Source organism: Eulemur rufifrons, chromosome 12 (genome assembly GCF_041146395.1).
Source record: "Eulemur rufifrons isolate Redbay chromosome 12, OSU_ERuf_1, whole genome shotgun sequence".
NCBI lineage: Eukaryota > Metazoa > Chordata > Mammalia > Primates > Lemuridae > Eulemur > Eulemur rufifrons.
Genome location: NC_090994.1, coordinates 5,582,242 through 5,601,584, shown reverse-complemented (window position 1 = coordinate 5,601,584; position 19,343 = coordinate 5,582,242). Strand labels below are relative to the sequence as shown.

At 51.9% G+C, this 19,343-nt stretch overlaps 1 protein-coding gene across 4 annotated transcripts; it reads right to left on the bottom strand.

Moving 5' to 3' along the window:
- Positions 1–399: 399 nt before the first annotated feature.
- STMN4 (stathmin 4) lies at positions 400–6,315 on the bottom strand. Of its 4 annotated transcripts, none has more exons than XM_069485104.1 (6): positions 6,303–6,315; positions 5,666–5,761; positions 4,994–5,074; positions 4,372–4,580; positions 3,290–3,481; positions 400–459 (listed from the first exon to the last, which is right to left on the bottom strand). In XM_069485104.1, exons 1-6 carry the CDS (start codon positions 6,313–6,315, stop codon positions 400–402), a joined length of 651 nt encoding a protein of 216 aa, XP_069341205.1. The 4 variants fall into 4 exon arrangements, with proteins under 4 accessions (XP_069341205.1, XP_069341208.1, XP_069341207.1 ...); XM_069485106.1 differs by lacking the exon at positions 400–459 and adding an exon at positions 2,583–2,603; XM_069485107.1 differs by lacking the exon at positions 4,994–5,074.
- Positions 6,316–19,343: the final 13,028 nt, after the last annotated feature.

Below are 19,343 nucleotides of genomic sequence, written 5' to 3'. Positions count from 1 at the left end.
GACTCGGCCCTTCACTCCGGACCTTCGCTGCCCGGGCTTTCACCTTCCCTCGACGCGGCGCCTGGACGCCCAGGGCCCAGGCGGGGATGTGAAAACCGAGGGCTGGGCCCGAGTCTGCTCCGGGCAGTGCTGCGACATCAGTGAGCTCGTCTCCGTCTCCCCTTCCCAAACTCTCCTCCTCTCCCGTCTCCCACCCCATCATTGTTCCCCGGAAACAAATAGGATGGCTTCACTGGTCAATTCTTTACATGGACAAACACCAAAAGCAGAGGAAACGCCCCTTGGCCACCCCCCTCCCCCCAAACCCCGGTGCTGGGAGCGCAGCCGCGGGCAGGCTGCCTGGAACGCGGCGCCGCGGGCGCTGTCCGCTGTCCTGGAAACTTCTTTGGCCTCTGGGCTTTACCTGGAGGCTTCTTCCTTCAGCTCCTTGTTTTTCCGCACCTCCTCAGCGTGCTTGTCCTGGGAAGGAAGAGAGGGAAAGGCCAGGTCACACAAGGCTGCCCTGGGGACAAACGGAGCCGCCCGAGGGGCTAGAGAACCGAAAGCAAAGAATGGCCACGCAGGAAGTGAAGAGTTCTGTCTGCAAAGACGTCCTGAGAGGGGCAGAAGGCGGCAGGTGAGACGGCAGGAGGCAGGTCGGGGGCCTGCTGGTGTGGCCCCCGGGAGCTCCTGGGCTGGTGCATCCCGACCTCCCACTGGGGACACACTCAGAGGTGGCCCTAGGACCCCAGACCTCTCCGTCCCTCATTTGGCCATTCTGGGGTTTGGACTGATTTCGTGGCTTGACTTAATGCAAGGAGCCGCTGCAGGTAGCTCGTGCCAGAGGAGCAGACAGAATAGGCAGGCCTCACTGCGAGCTTCCCCTACAAACCCCATGCACCGGCTGCCTTTATTTCTTGTCTGTCTCCTCAGCGAGAGTCACCTTAACCCTCTGGTGAAAGATGAACACTCTTAAAGTACAAATTCACAGCAGAATTTTGGGGAATGTTGCCCAAGTCCCAAAAGGTGGGCTTTCCTACACCGACTGTAAGAGAATCTTCTTTTGTCTCACTGCATAATGCAGCCAAAAGACGGGACCTGCCTTCCAAGGCCCACTCACTGTGGGACCTTGGCCAGCTCACGCCTCCGATCAGGCCTCGGTTCTCTGATCTTTAAAAAGAGGGGTGTGGGTGGGAAGCTCGTTCCCCTCTCAAATTCTGTGATTTTTAGTGTTCACCTGTTCGCTGTGCACATAGCTGGGTCTTCTATTAGGTGGCAACTTCCTAATGTATTTGCAACTCCTGCTATGGCAGGAGGTGCTCATAAATGTTGCCCCTACCGGAGCCAGGCATTATCACAGTCAGATGACACAATCAGCCCAGAGTAGACCCACTGAGGCAGTCCAGGTTCCCAGAATATATCTTACACTGCACATCTGTCCCTGGAGAGCCCCAAGAACCCACCGTGGCCTGGGAGTGAGGAGTGGCATGCCTAGGGCAGTGGTTTGAGAAATTTGCTGTGTGTCATCATGACCTAGGAAGCGCTACCCCTAGAGAGTGAGGCCAGTAGGTCTGGGGTAGGGTTCGAGTATCTGTATTGTTGAATTTTATACCAAGTGAATCTGGTACAGGTGGTCAGGGACCCACACAAACACTGGCACGGGAGGCAGCGTGGAGGAAGCGTGCACAGGTGTGCATGGCAGAAACCACATACCTAGCTCTCACCCCACCTCCTGCCTCCACCAGTGGGTAAAGGGGAGTAAGGATCAAAGTCCCAGAGGGATGATGTCCTCTCCAATGTCTGCCCTGACATCTTGCTTCTTGGAGTCCACATCCCCTCCACAGCTATTACTCTAGAAGGTGGACCTTTCCAATCTCTCCACCTGCGAATCTACCTCCATGCCCAGGTGAGCTCACTGGGCAGTGCCCTAGATTTCTGGACTCCCTTTCCTTGGCCTCCAGAGTCCCCCTCAATGACAAAATGTTGGTAGGACAATGGTGGCTGGTCTCCCTGAGCCACCTGGCTTGGAGCCAAAGAGCTGGGTGCCAGTCCCAGAGCCACTGCTCATTAGCTATGTGACCCTGGGCAAGTCATCGACCTTCTCAGACATGGTTTCCTCATCTGCAAAATAAGGATGACACCTGTCCTGCTCACCTCATGGACTTGTTGTGAGGCTAGTGGGATGATAGAATGGAAGTGTTCTGCAGTCTTTCAAACACTGTGTCATGAGTCCAGCCTCAATGATTTGTTTTGGGTTTGGCCTGAGAGCCTACATCCCATCCTATCCCAACCCCAGATTTTCTTTCTTCTGGAGTTTGCTCCAAATCATCTCTCAATAACTGTGGAAGCCTGAAGACAGACCCAGATGGCGTCCCTCCCAGGTGACACCCTGCTGAGTGTCCCAGTGCCCCTGTGCATCGGAAGGCAGGGGCCACCACACGCTGGCCAGCTCCAGGGCCTACACAACACTCAGATCCTTTGTGCAGAAACCAGATCTTTCTAGAAGCTGTTGCCCAGGGCCTGAGATTCTAGGTGGATGGGCAAGGAGGAGTGGGGACCACTCTGCTCACCATGGGACGAGGCCACCGATCAGGTCCCGGGAGTCACCGCGCAGCAGGCGGCTCCTGGAAATAAAACACAGAGCTGGAGCTCTCCCAGGAGCTGCAGGAGAAACTGGGGCGGTCTTGAGACCCAGGAAACGAGGCCAGCGTGTTCTCAGCAGAATGGGCTGTTATTCTGCTGACACGGAACCAACCCAGCCTCTCGTGTTTCTCATATTTAGGTGACACCATTCAGTTTATTGACAAAAGGCAGCATATTGGAAAGACCTGTGACTCACTGGGCCTCTGTCAAGAGGTTTGGAGAGAATCATGTTTCCGGCTCAATGGGCAACTCAGCGCATCACACCCTTGGCTTAGAGCCAAGAGCTCAAGAAAGCATCTTTCATTAAATCAAATCAGTCCATTCAGGGATGAAACCAGGAATGTAGAACTGCTTGTCTGTCCCTACACCCTTGCATTAGACAGGCTTCCTCTACAAAATAAGAGGTGTTCTCTCCCTAAGACAATGAAAACTTTCAGTTGTGTAACTGTGCGGAATATCTCCCAAGGAAACCCAGAGCTTGGTTCATGTTTCTTACCTATGACTTCCCAAATCATCCCCTTGGAACTCTCCAAGGGTCCTGTCTAATAGAAACACCCCCATTCCTGCCCAAGGCTGCTTCCTCCCAGACGTGATGTGCAGGTCCACGTATACTTGCCACGGACGACAGGTGTCCCAGGAGCTTCCTCTCTGGTCCAGGGTCACTCACCTTCTCTTGCAGCCGTTCCAACATGGCAGCAAGGTGGGCCTCCCGGTTCTCCTTGTTGGATTCCATCTTTTGGGCCAGTTTTTCCTTAGCCATCTTGATGAAGTTGTTGTTTTCCTCAATGGCTTTTTGGATCACCTCCCGCTCGTGTTCCCGCTTCTCTGCTAGGTGTTTCAGGAGCTCAGCTTCCTGGTACTGGGGACGCACAAGGCAGAAAGAGGCCCTTCAGAGTGAGCCCTTCAGAGTGAACGTGTATTTTTGTCATCACAGCTGAAAAGCTGCACACCCAGAACACACGCCTCCCTGGGCCTGGTCCCCAGCCCCTGAGCAGGAAGCAGGGACACTTCCTGGATTCTCCCACCACCTGCAGAGCCTTCCGCATGCTTTGATTTTTTTTTTTCCAGGCTTTTTATAAATATCCTCAGGGTCCTTTTTCTCATTGCCATATTGATTCATTCATTAATTCATTCACAAATACTTAATGATCTTGTACTATGTGTCAGGCACTGTTCTAGCAACCTGGGGGGGAAAGTCTAGGAGAGATAAGACACATATAAATAACTAAAACCTACGCCAGCATGTGACATGTGCCCTAGGAGGTAGAGAGGATGTGCTAGAGGAATTCAGGGTAGGAGAATGTTCTGCTTGAAAGATAAAGGCTGACACGAAGATAGCATGAGTGTTTGGCCGTGGGAATCAGCAGAAAGCACAGAGGGCACACCAGGGCTGGAGCTTTCCGTGGGAATCAGCAGAAAGCGCAGAGGGCACACCAGGGCTGGAGCTTTCCCTAAATCCTTAGTGTTTGTCAACATCTTACTCTTGCCACCGTGCATATAAGGCCACCTCTTGGAAGTACGCAGTGCACTGCCCTGTCCCCGTAACCAAACCGTCAGCTCCTAGAGCCCAGGGGCTTTTACTTCTCTGTTCCCCTCAATGGCACCTCGTTCTCTGCCCCACACTCGGGAGACGCTGCCTAAGTGTTTTCAGGTTGACGGTGACCTCCCCCCAGTTCAGGGCCACCCCCTGTCCTCTGCAGCCCCTCCCCCTCGTGCTGAGATGGAGGGAGGAGAAGGGGCGGCCTTTACCTTCCTTCGCTCCTCAGCTGCTTCTAGTTTCTTCTGGATCTCTTCCAGGGAAGGGTCTCGCCGCCGGGGCAGGGAGGCGTTGAACTCGGGCACCCCATCAAAGGAGGGTGGCTTCAGGATGACTTCAAAGGACTGGCCCGAGGTGCATTTGTTCAGCTCGATGACTTCCATGTCAGAAATGACACACCAGTTCAGGTCCACCGTGTCCGCTGCAGAGGGCAGGAAGGGGGCTGTTCAGGTCCTGGAGGACGTGGGGGTGCCCAGCAAGCATGCATAGGTGCACACAGGTGTGGGGGACTGGGGGCACCAGGCGAGCCAGGGCCCAGGGGTCTGGCTCCATCCTGCACACTGGCACGTAAGGTCAGGGGGCTCTGACAGGGCTGAATTCTGCAGCCACCATGGGTGGGGCCCCAGGACTGTGATCTCCCAGGATGGCTGCAGCAACACTGGCTGCCTTTACTTTTGTTTCTGCCACCAGCCTTCTCGACTGTTGAGCTTTTGCTCAGCTTGTCGTCTGTGGTGACAGACAGCGGAGCACTTCCCCCCACCGCCCACCCCGTCCACCCTCGCCCCGCTGCCCGTCTGACACTCGCTGCGGACGCCTCTCCCTCCTCCCTCCTACCCTGCGCTCTTCTCTCTCTCCAGTCAGCACTGTCTTCCTGCTGGCCTTGATCCTTCCTCCTACACTGTCTCCCACACCAGCCTAGACGGAGAAAACAGTCTCAGGTCAGCCGAGCTCTCCCGGCCCTCGCTGCCAGGCCAGGCACATCCCTTCCTTTTCACCGGGAATTTAGGAGGCAGCCTGCGCCCCGGGCACCCCTGGGAGGACGTGGCCATCCGGGACTCCCTGCTGGTGTGTCGGGACTGTCCCTGCCTCAAGCCCCACATGGCGCGGCTGTCACAGAGCCTCCTCTTCTGGCCTCTGGACACCCTCAGAACATACTGGGCCCTTCCCCGAGGAGACCTGCCGGCCTGCAAACCACGGTTCACACTGAGTCCGGTTTCTTGTCTAGATGTTGTCCACGGGCAGAATCTCTGCCTGGGTCCCCTTTGCATGTCCGCAGCCTCGATTTGTTAAACGCAAGCAGAGAGGTGACACTAAGATCCGGTGCACCCTGGGGAGGCCCGACTGGGCCCTTCAGGGACTGTCTGCAGTGCCGGGACGCACCCCCGCAGCTCAGACCCTCAGGTCCGCAGCCCTGATGTCACTGGCTCTGGGAAGGAAACCGGGTCAGGGTGCTGCACCCAGGGGCCCCGGACACAGGAGCCCTCATCTCCCTGAACCTTCACTGACCTTCGTATTTGTAGGACGACTTATTCAGGGGGTCAGCCAGGAAGCAGGAGCAGAACAAGGACACCAGCGGGAGCTCCTTCATCTTCTCTTTGTAGGCTGTGGAGACACCGGGCAGTGAGGACCGGAACCCTCCCAGCACTTGGCAGTGCTGCCCCCAAGTGTTAGAAAGCAGGACGGGTCGGGGGGGTCCTCACTGCCGTCCCTCTGGCCTGGCCCCTCACAAAGTCAGGCCGGGAGCCTTCCCAGGGGGGGCAGTGCCCACCAGGGCTGCAGTGTATCCCTCACGCCGACCAGCACTGCCCTGGCCCGGCTGTGCCCCTGGCCCCTCCCCCATGGCCCTGGTGCTCAGGCTGTAGCCGCAGCTGACCCCAGCGGGTGCCCTCCCCTCCTGTCCTTTCACAAATCTGAAAACATAACTAACTGCAAAAATATCACATGGGCATCATAAAACCATTTTTCAAAAAACCGCACAGATGAGCCAAAGGAAAGACACCTCAGCTGTGACCCCACCCACCATCTAGAGATGACTTCCTAGCTCTTCCGTCTCCCTGCGTCTGTAAGTGGACACCTGGGGCAGGGATGGGGGAACCGCCTACCCCACAGCGCCTGGCCACATACGCAGCAGGTTTGCACCTACCAGCGAGGGTCATGTTTCTGGGATCTGGTGGGTGAATCTGACTGAGAGTCACAGCGTGGGTCTGTCACCAGCTCAGGACGCTGTCACAAACCTGAGAAAAAGAGAGTGCAGGATTTTGCCACTGACAGGTTATTATCATAAGGAAGGTCTTCATACACGGGAGGGACTCTGGGGGGACCTCGTTTGCTCCACGTCCAGGCCCCCTCCCCACCAACTTTCACTGGGGGTCCCCAACAGCAATGTCCTTCCCGCACCATCGCAGCCAAGCCCAGTTTCCCTGCACTGATGATGCCTCGTAACATCCTGGGCTCAGCCGCCAGAATATGCAAACACGGGCTTCCCAAAACTGTGGGCAGGAGGTGTCCGCCTGTCTCCCTGTGCCGCTCAGTGGCCTGGCCCAAAGCGAGGGTTAGGCTGAGAGACAAGCCCTCAGCCAGAATTAGCTGAGACGTGTTTGCAAAGTAACCACGTGTCCCAAACCTGTCCCTGGACACACCCCAGACCTCCCCAGTGTCAGGTGAGAGAGAATGGGACAGAGGATGCTAAAATATCCCTTCAGATACCCTCTGCCTTCCCCTTCCCTGAGATACTGACCCAAGCTCTCTTTGGCCCCATCTAAGACAACCCCAGACTACAAGAAGAGACAAGCACTAGGAATCGCGGCATCGTACCATGGCTCGTGCAGAGACGGAACTCAGCATGCGGGATGACCTCGGGGCACCGACGTGGGCTCCACACCCAGCATGAGGGGCCCCTGGTGTTAGTGGCACATGCAAGGGTTAGGGGAGAAAGCTCGGGGTCTGTGGGGTCCGTCTCCAGCTGGTTGATGCTGGACCAAACAGCAGGAAGGGAGGAGGGGCAGGCAGAAGGTGTCACAGGAGAGGCAGGGCAGGAGCAGATCTGGGAGGGCCAGAGGGCAAAGGTGACAGGCCCCACTGGAGGCTGAAGAGTGGGTGGCAGTGAGTGTCTGTCATCAGGACCCCTTGATCCTCGGCCACCCCAGTGGTCACTGTGCCCATGGAGGTGGCATGAGCCATCAGGCTCACTGCCTGTGTCCTCACCAGGCAAAGGGACCCTGAGATCGACTCCACGCCCCTTTCCTTCCATAACGAGGGTGTTTTCCCTCTGGAGACCAGAGTGGGTGCTCGCTGGGCAGGGGAGCCGATGGGAGCAGTGACCTCAGCTCAGGCTTTGGTCTAGACCAGTGTGGGGCAAACACAGACGCCATCTCTCTTACTAGCTGTCGCTGGTCACTGCACATGTCTAAACCTCACTCTACCCATATTAATTCTGCACTGAGTTGTACAAATAAAATGAGGAAAAGCATGTGCATAGCATCTGGCAAACAGGAAGTGCATAATAAATACTCGTCTTCTTTCCTCTGCCTTTTGCATCAGGGTAGCTGCCAGGTGCCACATGCCTGCTTCCGAGTAATGACCTCCAGTCCTCACCACAGCCTGCAAGTAAGGACTGTCATTTCCGTGTACAAGTGGGGAAACTGAGGCTCAGAGGGTTCATGTGCCTGCTCAGGGCTAGAAAGTCAGAGTGCAGATCTGACCCGAGGTCTCGCTGGCCTTAAAGTGCTTTGTTCTCCTTCTTGTTGTGCTCTGGAGCCAGAGGCCCCTACCGCACCCTCCCCTCCCAGGACAATGGGTCTTCTCTCCTCAGAGTCGAGCTGGTCCTGGCAGCACCAGGGAGTCCCTGAACAGAGAGGCAGCCCTGGTGCCCGGGTGTGACATCCTCGGCCATGAGGCCCCATCCTGCACAATCCCTGCTCAGGGCCAGGCTGACTGACGAGTCACTAGCTGTGAGTAAGCCCTGGTCAGGCAAGGCAGTGGCCTGGACTTCAACCTGGGGGACAGAAGGGAGGCAGAAAGGGACACCCTAGAAAGAAGCAAGGGTGACACCAACAGTATCCCAGTCGATCTTCACATGAGGCTGGGCTGGGCTGACAAGAAAGGCACCATCAACTTTGCCTGCAGATGAAGAACCTGGGGCTCAGGGAAGTTAAGACGTTTGGCTAAGGTCACACAGCTCTGAGGCGGCAGAGCTGGGCCTAGGCTGTAGCTCTTGTGACCAGTGGAGGGTCTACATACTTGCCACTGGGTCCTCGACAGTCCTGAGGACTTAGGGAAAGCCAGCCTGGCCTGGGAACATGACTTAATTTTAAAATACACAGTAAGTGCTTTCTACATGGAAGACATCATGCTAGGAGTTTTAGCAACACAGAGAAGGTCAGAAAGCCAGAGAAGGAAGACCAGGGCAGGAACAGGAGGTGGACAGAGGTGTGCGTGGTCAAGGGATTTGTAACTGAGACCCTCCGTGCCACAGAGTTGGAGCCTGCATGGATAAAAGTGTGTGCTTCACAGAGCACCTACTATGTGACAGCACTTTCACTTTAATTTTCATGATAACCTCGTAAGGTAGGATTTACTATTCCCATTTCATAGACAAGAAATTGAGCCTCAAAGAGGGTAAGTGACATTTCCAAGGCCATTCAATATAATGGGTTGAATGGTGTCCCCTAAAAAGATACATCCACGTCCTAACCCCTACAACTTGTGAATGTGACCTTATTTGGAAAAGGGGTCTTTTGCAGATGTAATTAAGGATCTCAAGATGAGATCGTCCCTGATTACCTGAGTGGGCTGACAGTGGCAAGTGACCATGTACGAGATCCACAGAGAGCAGAGAAGGTCGCGTGCAGAGGGAGCGATGAGGCCACAGGCCAAGGAAGCCCGGGCTGCCAGAAGCTGGAAGAGGCAAGGAAGGGTCCTCCCCTGGGGTCTTTGGCAGAGCGCCGCTGACACCCTGATTTTGGGCTTCTAGCAAACCATAGCCTGCAATGGAGTGGGGACCACCAAGCCTCTATTGGGACAGCCAGAGAGGAGCAGTAAGGGGCGTTATGCCCAAGATCAGATCACACAGAGTGCCAGGAATTCAGGTGAGCAGGATGAAGATTAAGAGACAACAGAGGCCACAGCGGGCCTGGGGCCAGAAGGTCAGACCGTCAGTAAGAGATTCTACCCGAGGCGTTAGCCATCAGAGCGGCGCAGGGCAGACCCCAGCGCTGGGGCAAACCTCTGGCCCACGCAGACGCTCCTCACGTGCTTTCTGTTAAGGTGGAATCCAAGCCCAGCCCTTGGGTGCTCCCTAGGGAAAACCAGGGAACTGACTGCACCTGGCGGTAGCAAAGATCAAAGGAGCCCTTGCCAGAAGCGGAAGCTTGCTGTGACTGACAACCGTGAAGCCAATCATCGTGCAACTAGAGCTGGAGCTCAGGACAGCGGGCTCGGGCTCCCCGGGCTCCCTCCCCAGCACCTTTAATGACCACAGACTTGTTGGTGAAGAGGCAGCCCAGGCCCTGTGCTGTGGATCTTGCCGGCACAGCGGGTGGCGAGAGGACTCAAGCTTCAGGTGGCGAAGGTGAGTGGGGCCTTGCCCCAAGTTGCGATGGGTGATTGTGCAATGGTGGTTCCGCGATGTCTATAACCTTGCGATGGCTTTGAACCTGACAGCGTGCTGGGGGTGTGGACTGGGCCGCATGCAGGGTGCATTGGGACAGAATGCTCACACGGGAACGGGAAGATCGCAGAGACCTCCAGACCAGTGAAGGAGTTTGCACTTGAACTCCCAATTGGGCAGGAAGCCACTGAGGGGAGAGGAGAACGGTGATGCTGATGATAATGGCAATAACAATCGCCACCACTCTAGAGCACCTGCTTTGTACCAGGGAAATACAGATATTGTCCCAACGTATTCTATGAGGTTCTTTAAGAACAAGGAAGCTCAACAGTTAGGTAAATTATACCAGGTCACACAGACAGGAGGGACAGAGCTGGGATTTGAGCCACCTGTGTCTCTTTCTGAAGCCCACCTGGCTTTAGGTTTTGCTGGTGCAAAAAGGCTCATCTGGCAGCATCAGTGTGGGGCAAAGATTAGGTAGGAGGGAAAGGCTGGGAGCCGAGTGGGAGTTCTAGCGACACAGTGTTGGGGACCTGTGTAGACTGGATTGTTTGCACCAGGCCCAGCAGTGTTTTCCCAGTCACAAGCTGGTCCACACGTTTCCCCAGCTCCAGCATCTGAGAGTCTGTGGATGGGAAAGCAAGTAATGGCACCATTGTGTTGATGAATTGAACCACTAGCATAATGAGTAAAAATTAATGTGAGTGAGTGATGAGAGCCGCGGCGAGGAGCCCAGACATAGGACAAGCAAGTCTCGACTGCAGGTGGGCGTGGCTGACAGTGACGATGTGGAATGGGGCGGAGGGGTCTCACGGTGGGAAGGCGGGGAGAAAAAGATGCCTATGGGGTGGGGAGATCAGAGCCCCCAGTTTCCCCTAGAATATCAGAATGTCAGAGAAGAGAGAATGGACGATTGCAAGCTAGTGGTTCTCAGGGGCTGGGTGGTCTAAATGTCCTGCCTTGCATGACAATCCCACACAATGAACAATCGTTCCTTTCAAAATGCCTGTGCCCTCCTTCCTGGGGACTGGAGATCCTGAGGTGGCAGAGCAAGCTGCTGGCAGAGGTGGGACCGCAGTCCAAGCCTCTGGCTTCTGGACGCAGTGCTCTCCCTCTTTGTACTGGTCCCTTCTCTGTCCCCAAACACCAGCCGGGATGGGAGGGAACAGCCCACCTGGGTTCACCAGAGCAGAGCTCTCTGAAAAATGGATGTGCAGAAGGGATGGCCCAGCAGGGCACTTTTATGTAACCCACACTCCCAGGCTTTCTGTAATGCAGTCGATGACCAGGGGGCACCAAGCTCACAGATGCTACCTGGCCACCTGCCGGGTACATGTCTGATGCCCTCAGGTACCTCTGAGTGGACACACAACACAGTGAGCAAACATTTTATTTGTCTCTGTAAGAAATGCCCAGAGAATGCTCTTGGGATGTGTCAAGTTCCATGTGGACTATTTTTGAGAGATAAGCAGCTAGTGCACGTCCAAGTGGTTTGAATAGAGTCGTCTCTGGCAAGGGCTTTGGAAGACAAATATAGGATCCCTGGCACAGAATCAGGACGAGTACTTCATGGGTGTGGGAGCAGCGAATTCTGACTAAGATCCTCCAAACACAAGCAGTGCAGAAAGACAGCTCTTTAAGTCTGTGCCCTATTAAAATCTTCTTACAAGTCCAGTTGAAGTTCTATATTTGCCTGAAGTAAGCTGCATAAGCCACCTAAATGTCATGTTTCTTTGCTTTTGGCTGGAATCATGTCATCTTTCATGCTGATCAGAAAGCTCTGAGTTGGCAGGTGTGTGTCTTATTTGGGTTTAAAATCAAAAGAAGATAAATTATTTTTTCATGAATGTGGTTTTCATTCTTTCTTCAATATTTATTGAATATTTAATTCTGTGCCAAGCCCTCTGCTAGGTCCTAGAATAGCCATGGGAGCTGTTGGTGGTGGAAAAGTGAAACAGGTCCCTGGATGGGCACCCAGAGCTGTGGAGCCTTTGGAAATTCTGCAGGTGCACTGTGGACCTTCGTCATGGTCTTAGGCAGCAACGTGCACAGTGTCATAAAGGGAGGAGGAGCGGGAATTAGGGCAGAGACCAAGAAGGGACCCGGGGGACATACAGAGGCAAACTGGGCACAACAGAGCACTCTGTGTCACTGGCTTTGGGGGACTGGCATTGTCTAACCACCCCTTAGGTTAACTTCCAAGGGTGTCAAGAGGAAGAGATGGTGTAGGCCAAGGTCAAGAGGACTTAACACCTCTCAGGATGAATGTAGCTCCAGCTGTGCTTCTGGGGAATAAGCACCTGTTGGCAAAAGCAGAACTCAGAAGTCTTGAGTCTGAGGAGCCCCTCTTAGCTCTAACAGCTACGTCACAAGGCAAGTCAGAGAAGGAAAATTCAGCTGGAAAATTAACTGCACCAAATAATCCAAAGAGATAGAACTTTAGGGGCTATTTTCATTGTCAATTTAATATAGCTAAAAGAATCAGCATGTCAGAAGTCAAGTTCAGAGGTGTGGACTTCCATTCAAGGTTGCTGGAGGGAGTGTGAAGCGTGTGACCCAGGCACCGTGTGAGGTCCAGGGATCACAAGCACACAAAGACATCAAAACAGCAAGCCCTTGTCATCTTACTCCTAATAACAGCAATGTGAATAATATTTCATAGTTATTTACACTTTACCAAATACTTCCAAGTGCATATGTATGCATATATGCATTTTAAAATATATGTGATAGAAAAAATGATAAATCCCTGTAGTCTTGCAAATTCATGTTATTAGCATTTCCTTTTAGGTTTCCCACCCCCACCCTCTGTCTAATATTTTTACATAGTTGTAATCAGAGTATATATATTTTATCATTTCATTCCCCCAAATCCTATGAAATAGATATTATTATATCCATTCAACAGATTTAGGTAAGTGATTTGATTTGCTCAAAGTCGTACAAATAGAAAGTGATAAAGATGGGATTTGAGCCAAAGTCTTCTTGTATCAAAGCCCATGCTGTTTCCGATAAAGCCCCATGCTATGTCCTCATCCCCAAGGCTTCCCCAAATGTGCCTTCCCCTTTGAATGGGCTCTATGCTTAAAATTCTCACCACTGAGCTCTCCTTTGAGTCAGGCACGGCCTCAGAAAGTCCCTGTTCAAATGCACACACATGACCTATCAAGTGTAATATATTAACTCACTTGCACATCAGCAGAGGACAAGCAATGACACTTGTAGACATTACCAGGGGATCAAGCTTTCTGCCCATTTTGCAGGCCCAGGGATGGAAGGAGCCATGGAGACTGCTAGTGTTTCCATTTCCCACCTCTTTTTTAGAGGAGGAGACAGAGGGCCCAAGAGGTCCAGTGCCTGCCTGAGGTTTCAGAGGAGGAATAGAACCAGGCCTCTGGCCCACAGTTAACTGCACCGAAAGCAGTCCCTTGTCTTCTGGTTTTGTTAGAACAATCTGGCTTTTCAGTTCTGCGTTATCATTATTGATTTCTTTCTTATGTTATTCATTCAACAAATTTTTAGTAAGAATCTACTATGTGCACTATGCAAGTTACTAAAAACACAATGAAGAGCTTAATAAACATATTCCCTAACCTTGAAATATTTGACAGTTGCATTCAGCTTTATAAATATGTTTTAATTCCAGAATATTATGGGGGTACAAACCCTTTGGTTATGTATATTGCCTTTGCACTGCCCAAGTCAGAGCTACAAGCATGCCCATCCCCTAGACAGTGCACACCGCACCTGTTAGGTGTGAATTTACCCATCTCCTCCTCCCCCCTCCACCTGTCTGACACCCAATGAGTGTTACTTCCATACATGCACATAAGCATTGATCAATTAGTGCCAATTTGATGGCGAGTACATGTGGTGCTTGTTTTTCCATCAATGTGATACTTCACTTTGAAGGATGAGCTCCAGCTCCATCCAGGATAATATAAATATGTTGATTATAATTAGACAATGACTATAATTTCTGGTGTTTTCTTTGTTCATGACCATTACTGATACCATGTCCCCTTTTTACTGGATTTCTTTGATAAATTTTTTGTTCGTTAGAGTGCCTCTTGGAGTAATTATTTTTTTCCAGGAAGGGTTCATGGTATGTTTCTTGAGTCCTTGTGTATCTGGTTGGATGGCAGGTGCAGATGCCAGACAGCCCTGTCCCAGGATCCAAACTCAAGTTGTGTTTGTGCTGTGAGTGGACAGCACCTGCCTAAAATGTTCTACTCCCTGTCCACCTGTTTCCACACACTCAGTGTGGACTTTTCTCCCCACCCAGTCCAGATGTCTGGACACAGACTCCCAAATGATCCGCTGACACTCTGCCCATCCTCCTGCCCCACTGGGCCTTTCATCCTAACATCTGCGCTCCAGCTCCTTCCTCTGCAGTCACATTCTCCTGCGGTGCATTCCCTGAACTCTTGAGTTACCTGAACCCCATCATGAATCAGGGCAACCAGCCCTAGGGTCCTGCATCTTCTGATCTGTCCTGTTTTCCTGCCTCCCACCACCCACCTCTGTTGGCAGCACCCTAAGGGGTGGACACACAGCTCCCAGTTCTAATTAAAGGGAAAAAACAGAGGGCTTTGGTGGAGGAGAAGGACAGGTGTGTGCACATGTGTGTAGGGGGTGAGGTGGGAGTCTACATGTGTTGGGGGGCATGAATGTGCACCCATATGTGGGCGTGGAGAGAGGAGGTACACACATATCCATGTGTCCTCTTAGAGGGGCTAGAAATGGAAAAGAAAGTCTGAAAAATATATTTTTTTTAAATGGCAGGGGAGGTTTTTGGTCCCTACTTCTCCTCAAAGAAAAACAGAAAAAGCAACCTTTCCCAGACTGTCACAACTCCAAATATAGCAAATGCTAATTTAATAAGCAAACCAAATTATGCATGATGCATGTTTATTTCTCAAGCTAAAATAAAACAGTTTGGTTCTCTAAAGGGCATTATAAAAAATTATATTTTAAATAATTTCCCCAAATTTCTATGCCCTGCCCCCAAACTCTCATTTCTCCCCATCCATGACTTCAAAACCTCTGGGAATTCTGAGCCTCCAAATGAGAGTCTCCATGTAAGTAGGAAATAATATAAAGATGTCAAAGGGCACCCAGGAAAAGATCTTAGGGGCTCTAGAAAAATTAAGTCTTTCTTTGGTTATGATCTTGATAATCAAATATGCCATTATTTAAAATCAAGAACAAAAAAGATCTGATTTTTTTTCCCATTCCTTCTATATGGTTGGTTTAATATAGACATTATCTCCTTTTTTTTAATCTTTCCCTTACCTTCCTTTTTTTCATTTTGATTTTTATTGTTTTGCCCCATGCTCCTCTTTCCTGTTCAACTACCTTGTTCTCTTGTCCTCAGTCAATTTTTGTTGCTCTATCCTACATGTTATCAATCAGCCCACTTTCTTCCCAAAGGTCCAATGTGGTTAAAACAACGTAGTCAAAGGCAAGAAGGCGGCCAGCCTCACTTGGCCCTTGGATTTCGATCACTGAGCCAAAGTGAAATCTACATACTGAGCATCCACCCAGACATAAATGCAAGGCACACCCACCACCCCTCCACTGCTGCTCAACAATCTGCTCAGCAGAACGATATTAGACCCAACTTCTCTATCTTTGATGGGTCCTTTAGAACAAAGTATCTCCCAAAAGAAACATAGTTTCCCATTTAAAACAACACTTGGATTCAATTGTAACTTTTAGCCACTTATCTTATACCTGGTAACAAAGACACAAGGTCTACAACATGGATGAAACTTGAAGACATTACGCTAAGTGAAATAGGCCAATCAGGAAAGGACAAATACTATATGATTCCACTTATAAGGTATGAGAGGAGTCAGGTTCATAGAGACAGAAAATAGAATGGGGGTTGGCAGGGGCGGGGCGGGGGGAGAATGGGGAGTTAGAGTGTTTAATAGATACTGAGTCTCAGTTTTGCAAGATGTAAAGATTTCTGAAGATTGGATGCTCAACAGTGTGCATCTATCTTAAGACTACTGAAGCGTGCACTTAAAAATAGTTAGGATGGCAAATTTTAAAAATCTAAATTAAAAAAAAAAAGTTTACAGTCCATTGGGAGTTTTCCATAGGCTTGTAGTCTTAGGGTTAGAAGAGGTAATCAGAGGTCATTTAGCCCTGTGGTCCCCAACCCCCAGGGCCACAACCCAGTACCGGTTCGTGGCCTGTTAGGAAATGGGCCGAGTATCACCACCTGAGCTCCACACCACCTTCTCCCACCCACGACACCCCAGCCCCCCACCTCGCTCCGTGGAAAAATTGTCTTCCATGAAACCAGTCCCTGGTGCCAAAAAGGTTGAGGACCATTGATTTAGCCTCATGTTTCTCAAATGTGTTTGACTGGGACCTACTACATTTTATATTGTATATATTTAAAAACTAGATTTTATATCATGATCCAGTATGTATATGTCATGATACAGATACATACATGCATGTATGATTACTGATGCACACTGATACATATGAACACACATACACACACACACACATATATATATATCGGAAATGTTATATATATTGGAAATGTAGATGTATAACTAACAAAGGTATAGGAAACATTTACCTCATTATAGGGTATATGTTCTGATTTTTTTCCTACTCTATCTTATCTCATTTTTAAGACTAGTACCATTTACAATGTACAAAATTGATTTCATAACCTACTAAAAGTTCTCAGTCTGCAGTTTAAAAAACACTAATCTAAACCAATGTCTAACATAATGCCAAAATCTCCTCCAAAGACTCTTTGCTGGGTGGTCATCCAACTTCTGCTTGAATGCCCTTGGTGACAGGGAGCTCACTCCCTGCAAGGCAGCATGCTCTATGGTGGACGCATCTAGCAGGTCCTTGCTCACCACAAAGCTGCTCCAGGAGTGGCCTGGGTGGAGTTGGGGATCCCAAGAGGGCTGGGACCAGCTGACAGGTGCTCATTGGCTTCCAAGAGGGGTGAAAACACATCTCCCAGCAGCAAGGTGGGGGCTTGGGCGAGAGAGAGGAGAGGGCAGTGTTGCTGGGAGACTCTGGCTCCCTTCTGTGGAGCTGCTGATCAGACCTTGCCCCCTCTGCCTTCTCACCGCTTCAGCACTGTGATTATTTCCTCATCTGGCAGATGATCTCATCCCCCCAGCACCCGCCTGTGGGAGAGGTTTCCTCCTCCTGGAGGGGGCCGCAGCCTCCAGTTGAGACAGATTCCCCCACACGCCCTCCCAACTCCCACCCACCCCCCAGGACGCCAGCAGGACACCTCTGGCCATCCCCACCTCGTACTCTCTTGGTCCTGAGACATGGGGGTATCCCTGTATTCAGACAAGGGCTGCCTGAACCTTTCTGACCTCCCCCAACCATGCACACACACACGCGCACACACACATACATTCTGGAGACCTGCCCGGGTTCAGGACAATGAGACTCTGCCACACCTGATCGTATTTTCCTGGAGGAAATAAAACAAAGACAGCACCACCTCGTGGGGACGGAGCTGGCCACTGGACATCCAAACCCAGGTCCCAGGATGAGAAAAGGACAATGTCTAAACTCCTGGTGAGGGCGGCGGGCTGAGCGAGGAGGGGGCCTGGCCCGGCCACAAGCAAGAGCCAGGGTGTGGCAGTGCTGTGTTCGTGCAGTCCTCGGCTTGCCAGCCGGCCAGCCCTGGCCAGGTAGCATCAGGCTGACCTCAGGGTGGGGCGGGGCGAGGAAGAGGTGATGATCTCATTGCCTCCTTAGCACCAAGAGAGAAAAGTAACCCGCACAAAGGTAGAGGAGAAAGAAAAGACAGATGCTAAAAAATGGGAACAGAGACCAGAAAAGCTGTGTCTGAGGAGCAAAAGGTAAAACACCCACTTGAAAGGGGTCCCCAGGTCAGAGGCAGCTCCAGGGGAAGCCGGTCCCTGCTCAGAACCTTTCTCCCTTGGCAACAAAACATTTTTATGCAGAAATAACTCACCATGGACATCTGGCAGTTCCCACCCACCCTGGCCCTTCTGAGCTCTGGAATAAAAGTAACACCTGGAGCCCACCCTCGCCCCTCTGCCAAGCGCCATTCTTTTTGCCTCGTGCTATTTTCCCCAGGGTTTGACAAAGTTTAATTGATGGAGTGAAACCAAAGGCAGCACCGTAGGTGCCAGGCCTCCGACTTCTCCCCACCGCAGTTGCTGTCTTGTTTTTTCCTTTTGTCTGGGAAGCCTGGAATCATTTGCATTTCATTTCGACTTACCTGCAGTCTGGTTAGAAGCGAGCCGCTCTCTTCCTCACTCCCTCAATTAGTGGTACCCTGGGCTTCTCTCAACATCAGCACCACCGCTCGCTCTCGCCATGACATCACCTCCGAGCTCCGTGATTGGCCAGCAGCGGGTTGCTTGGCAATTGGACAGTCTCCTCTGGTGGGGCAGGGATTGCCTGAGTGAGTAACTCTTAGCAGGCCGGGTTGTGGAGGATGATGTCAGACAAAGAGCCTGCTTTCTCGGCAGCTGGGGGACCAGGAGGACCAGCGGGAGAGGGTGGCAATGGAGAAAAGGGGAGTGGTTCAGGGAAAATGGGGGTAAAGGCACAGTTTCGCGAGCTGGGAGAATGATGGATGATTTTGAAAATCTTTAGGTCTTTCATATCTGGAGGTGGGAGAAGATGGAACCTAAAGGAGAAATAAAAAAGAACAGATGAACCCTAAAAATAACTTCCCGGAGGGCTCGGTGCCTGTTTCAGGCTATGTTAGAAGGGCTGGTGGGTTCGAGCGCTGGACTCAGGAGGCAGGACGGGCTGCAGAAATCGCCAGCCCTGGAGCTGGGAAGAGCCCCACACAGGGGTCTCAGGACAGCAGGGCTTCCCTCGGCCACCCTGGCAAAGGTGTCGGCCACATCTCTGCCGTGGCATTTGGCCAGCCCTGGTGGGTCCTCACGCTCCGTCCAGCCCACCTGGGCCTTTCACAGGGAGCTGCCCCAGGGAGGAGGACCGGCTGGGCACCATGCTGGCGACTCCTGGATGTGGTGGGATCCTGGGGGAAGGTGATGGGTCTTCCCTGGGGCTTCTTTAGTTGCCCCAGGGAATGGGGTGCCCCTGGCGTGAGCTTCGCAGGCTAATCACCCTCAGCCGGTCATCTGGAGGGAGCAGGGTGGGGCATTTGAGGGGTGAGCCCCCTCCTCCAGGACACCCTCCTGATGAAAGCCCCCAGGATGTGCCCCCCATCTCCACACTCCACCGCCCAGGCTGGCCTCACTCACTTTTCTTGGGGAGGGAGGTAATCGTTCTATTGTAGTAAAACCTGCATAACATGAAATTCGCCATTTTAACCGTGTTTAAGTGTGTAGCTCAGGGGTGTTAAGTACCTTCACAGTGTTGTGCAGCCATCACCACCTTCCCCCTCCAGAACTTTTGCGTCTCCACCGACTTCCAACCGTAACCGTTAAACAATAACTCCCCTTCCCCCTAAGCTCTGATCTACTTTCTGTTTGTGAGTTTGCCTACTCTGGGGGCCTCGTGTCAGTGGAATCAGACTGTATTTGTCCTTTCGCATCTGGCTTCTTCCACTCCGCATGTGGCCTT

Coding starts and splice junctions, on each gene's coding strand:
- STMN4 (XM_069485104.1), bottom strand. Junction 3,482..4,371: donor CAGCTGAGGAGCGAAGGAAG/GTAAAGGCCGCC, acceptor GTGCGTCCCCAG/TACCAGGAAGCTGAGCTCCT. Junction 460..3,289: donor TGGAACGGCTGCAAGAGAAG/GTGAGTGACCCT, acceptor CTTCCTTCCCAG/GACAAGCACGCTGAGGAGGT.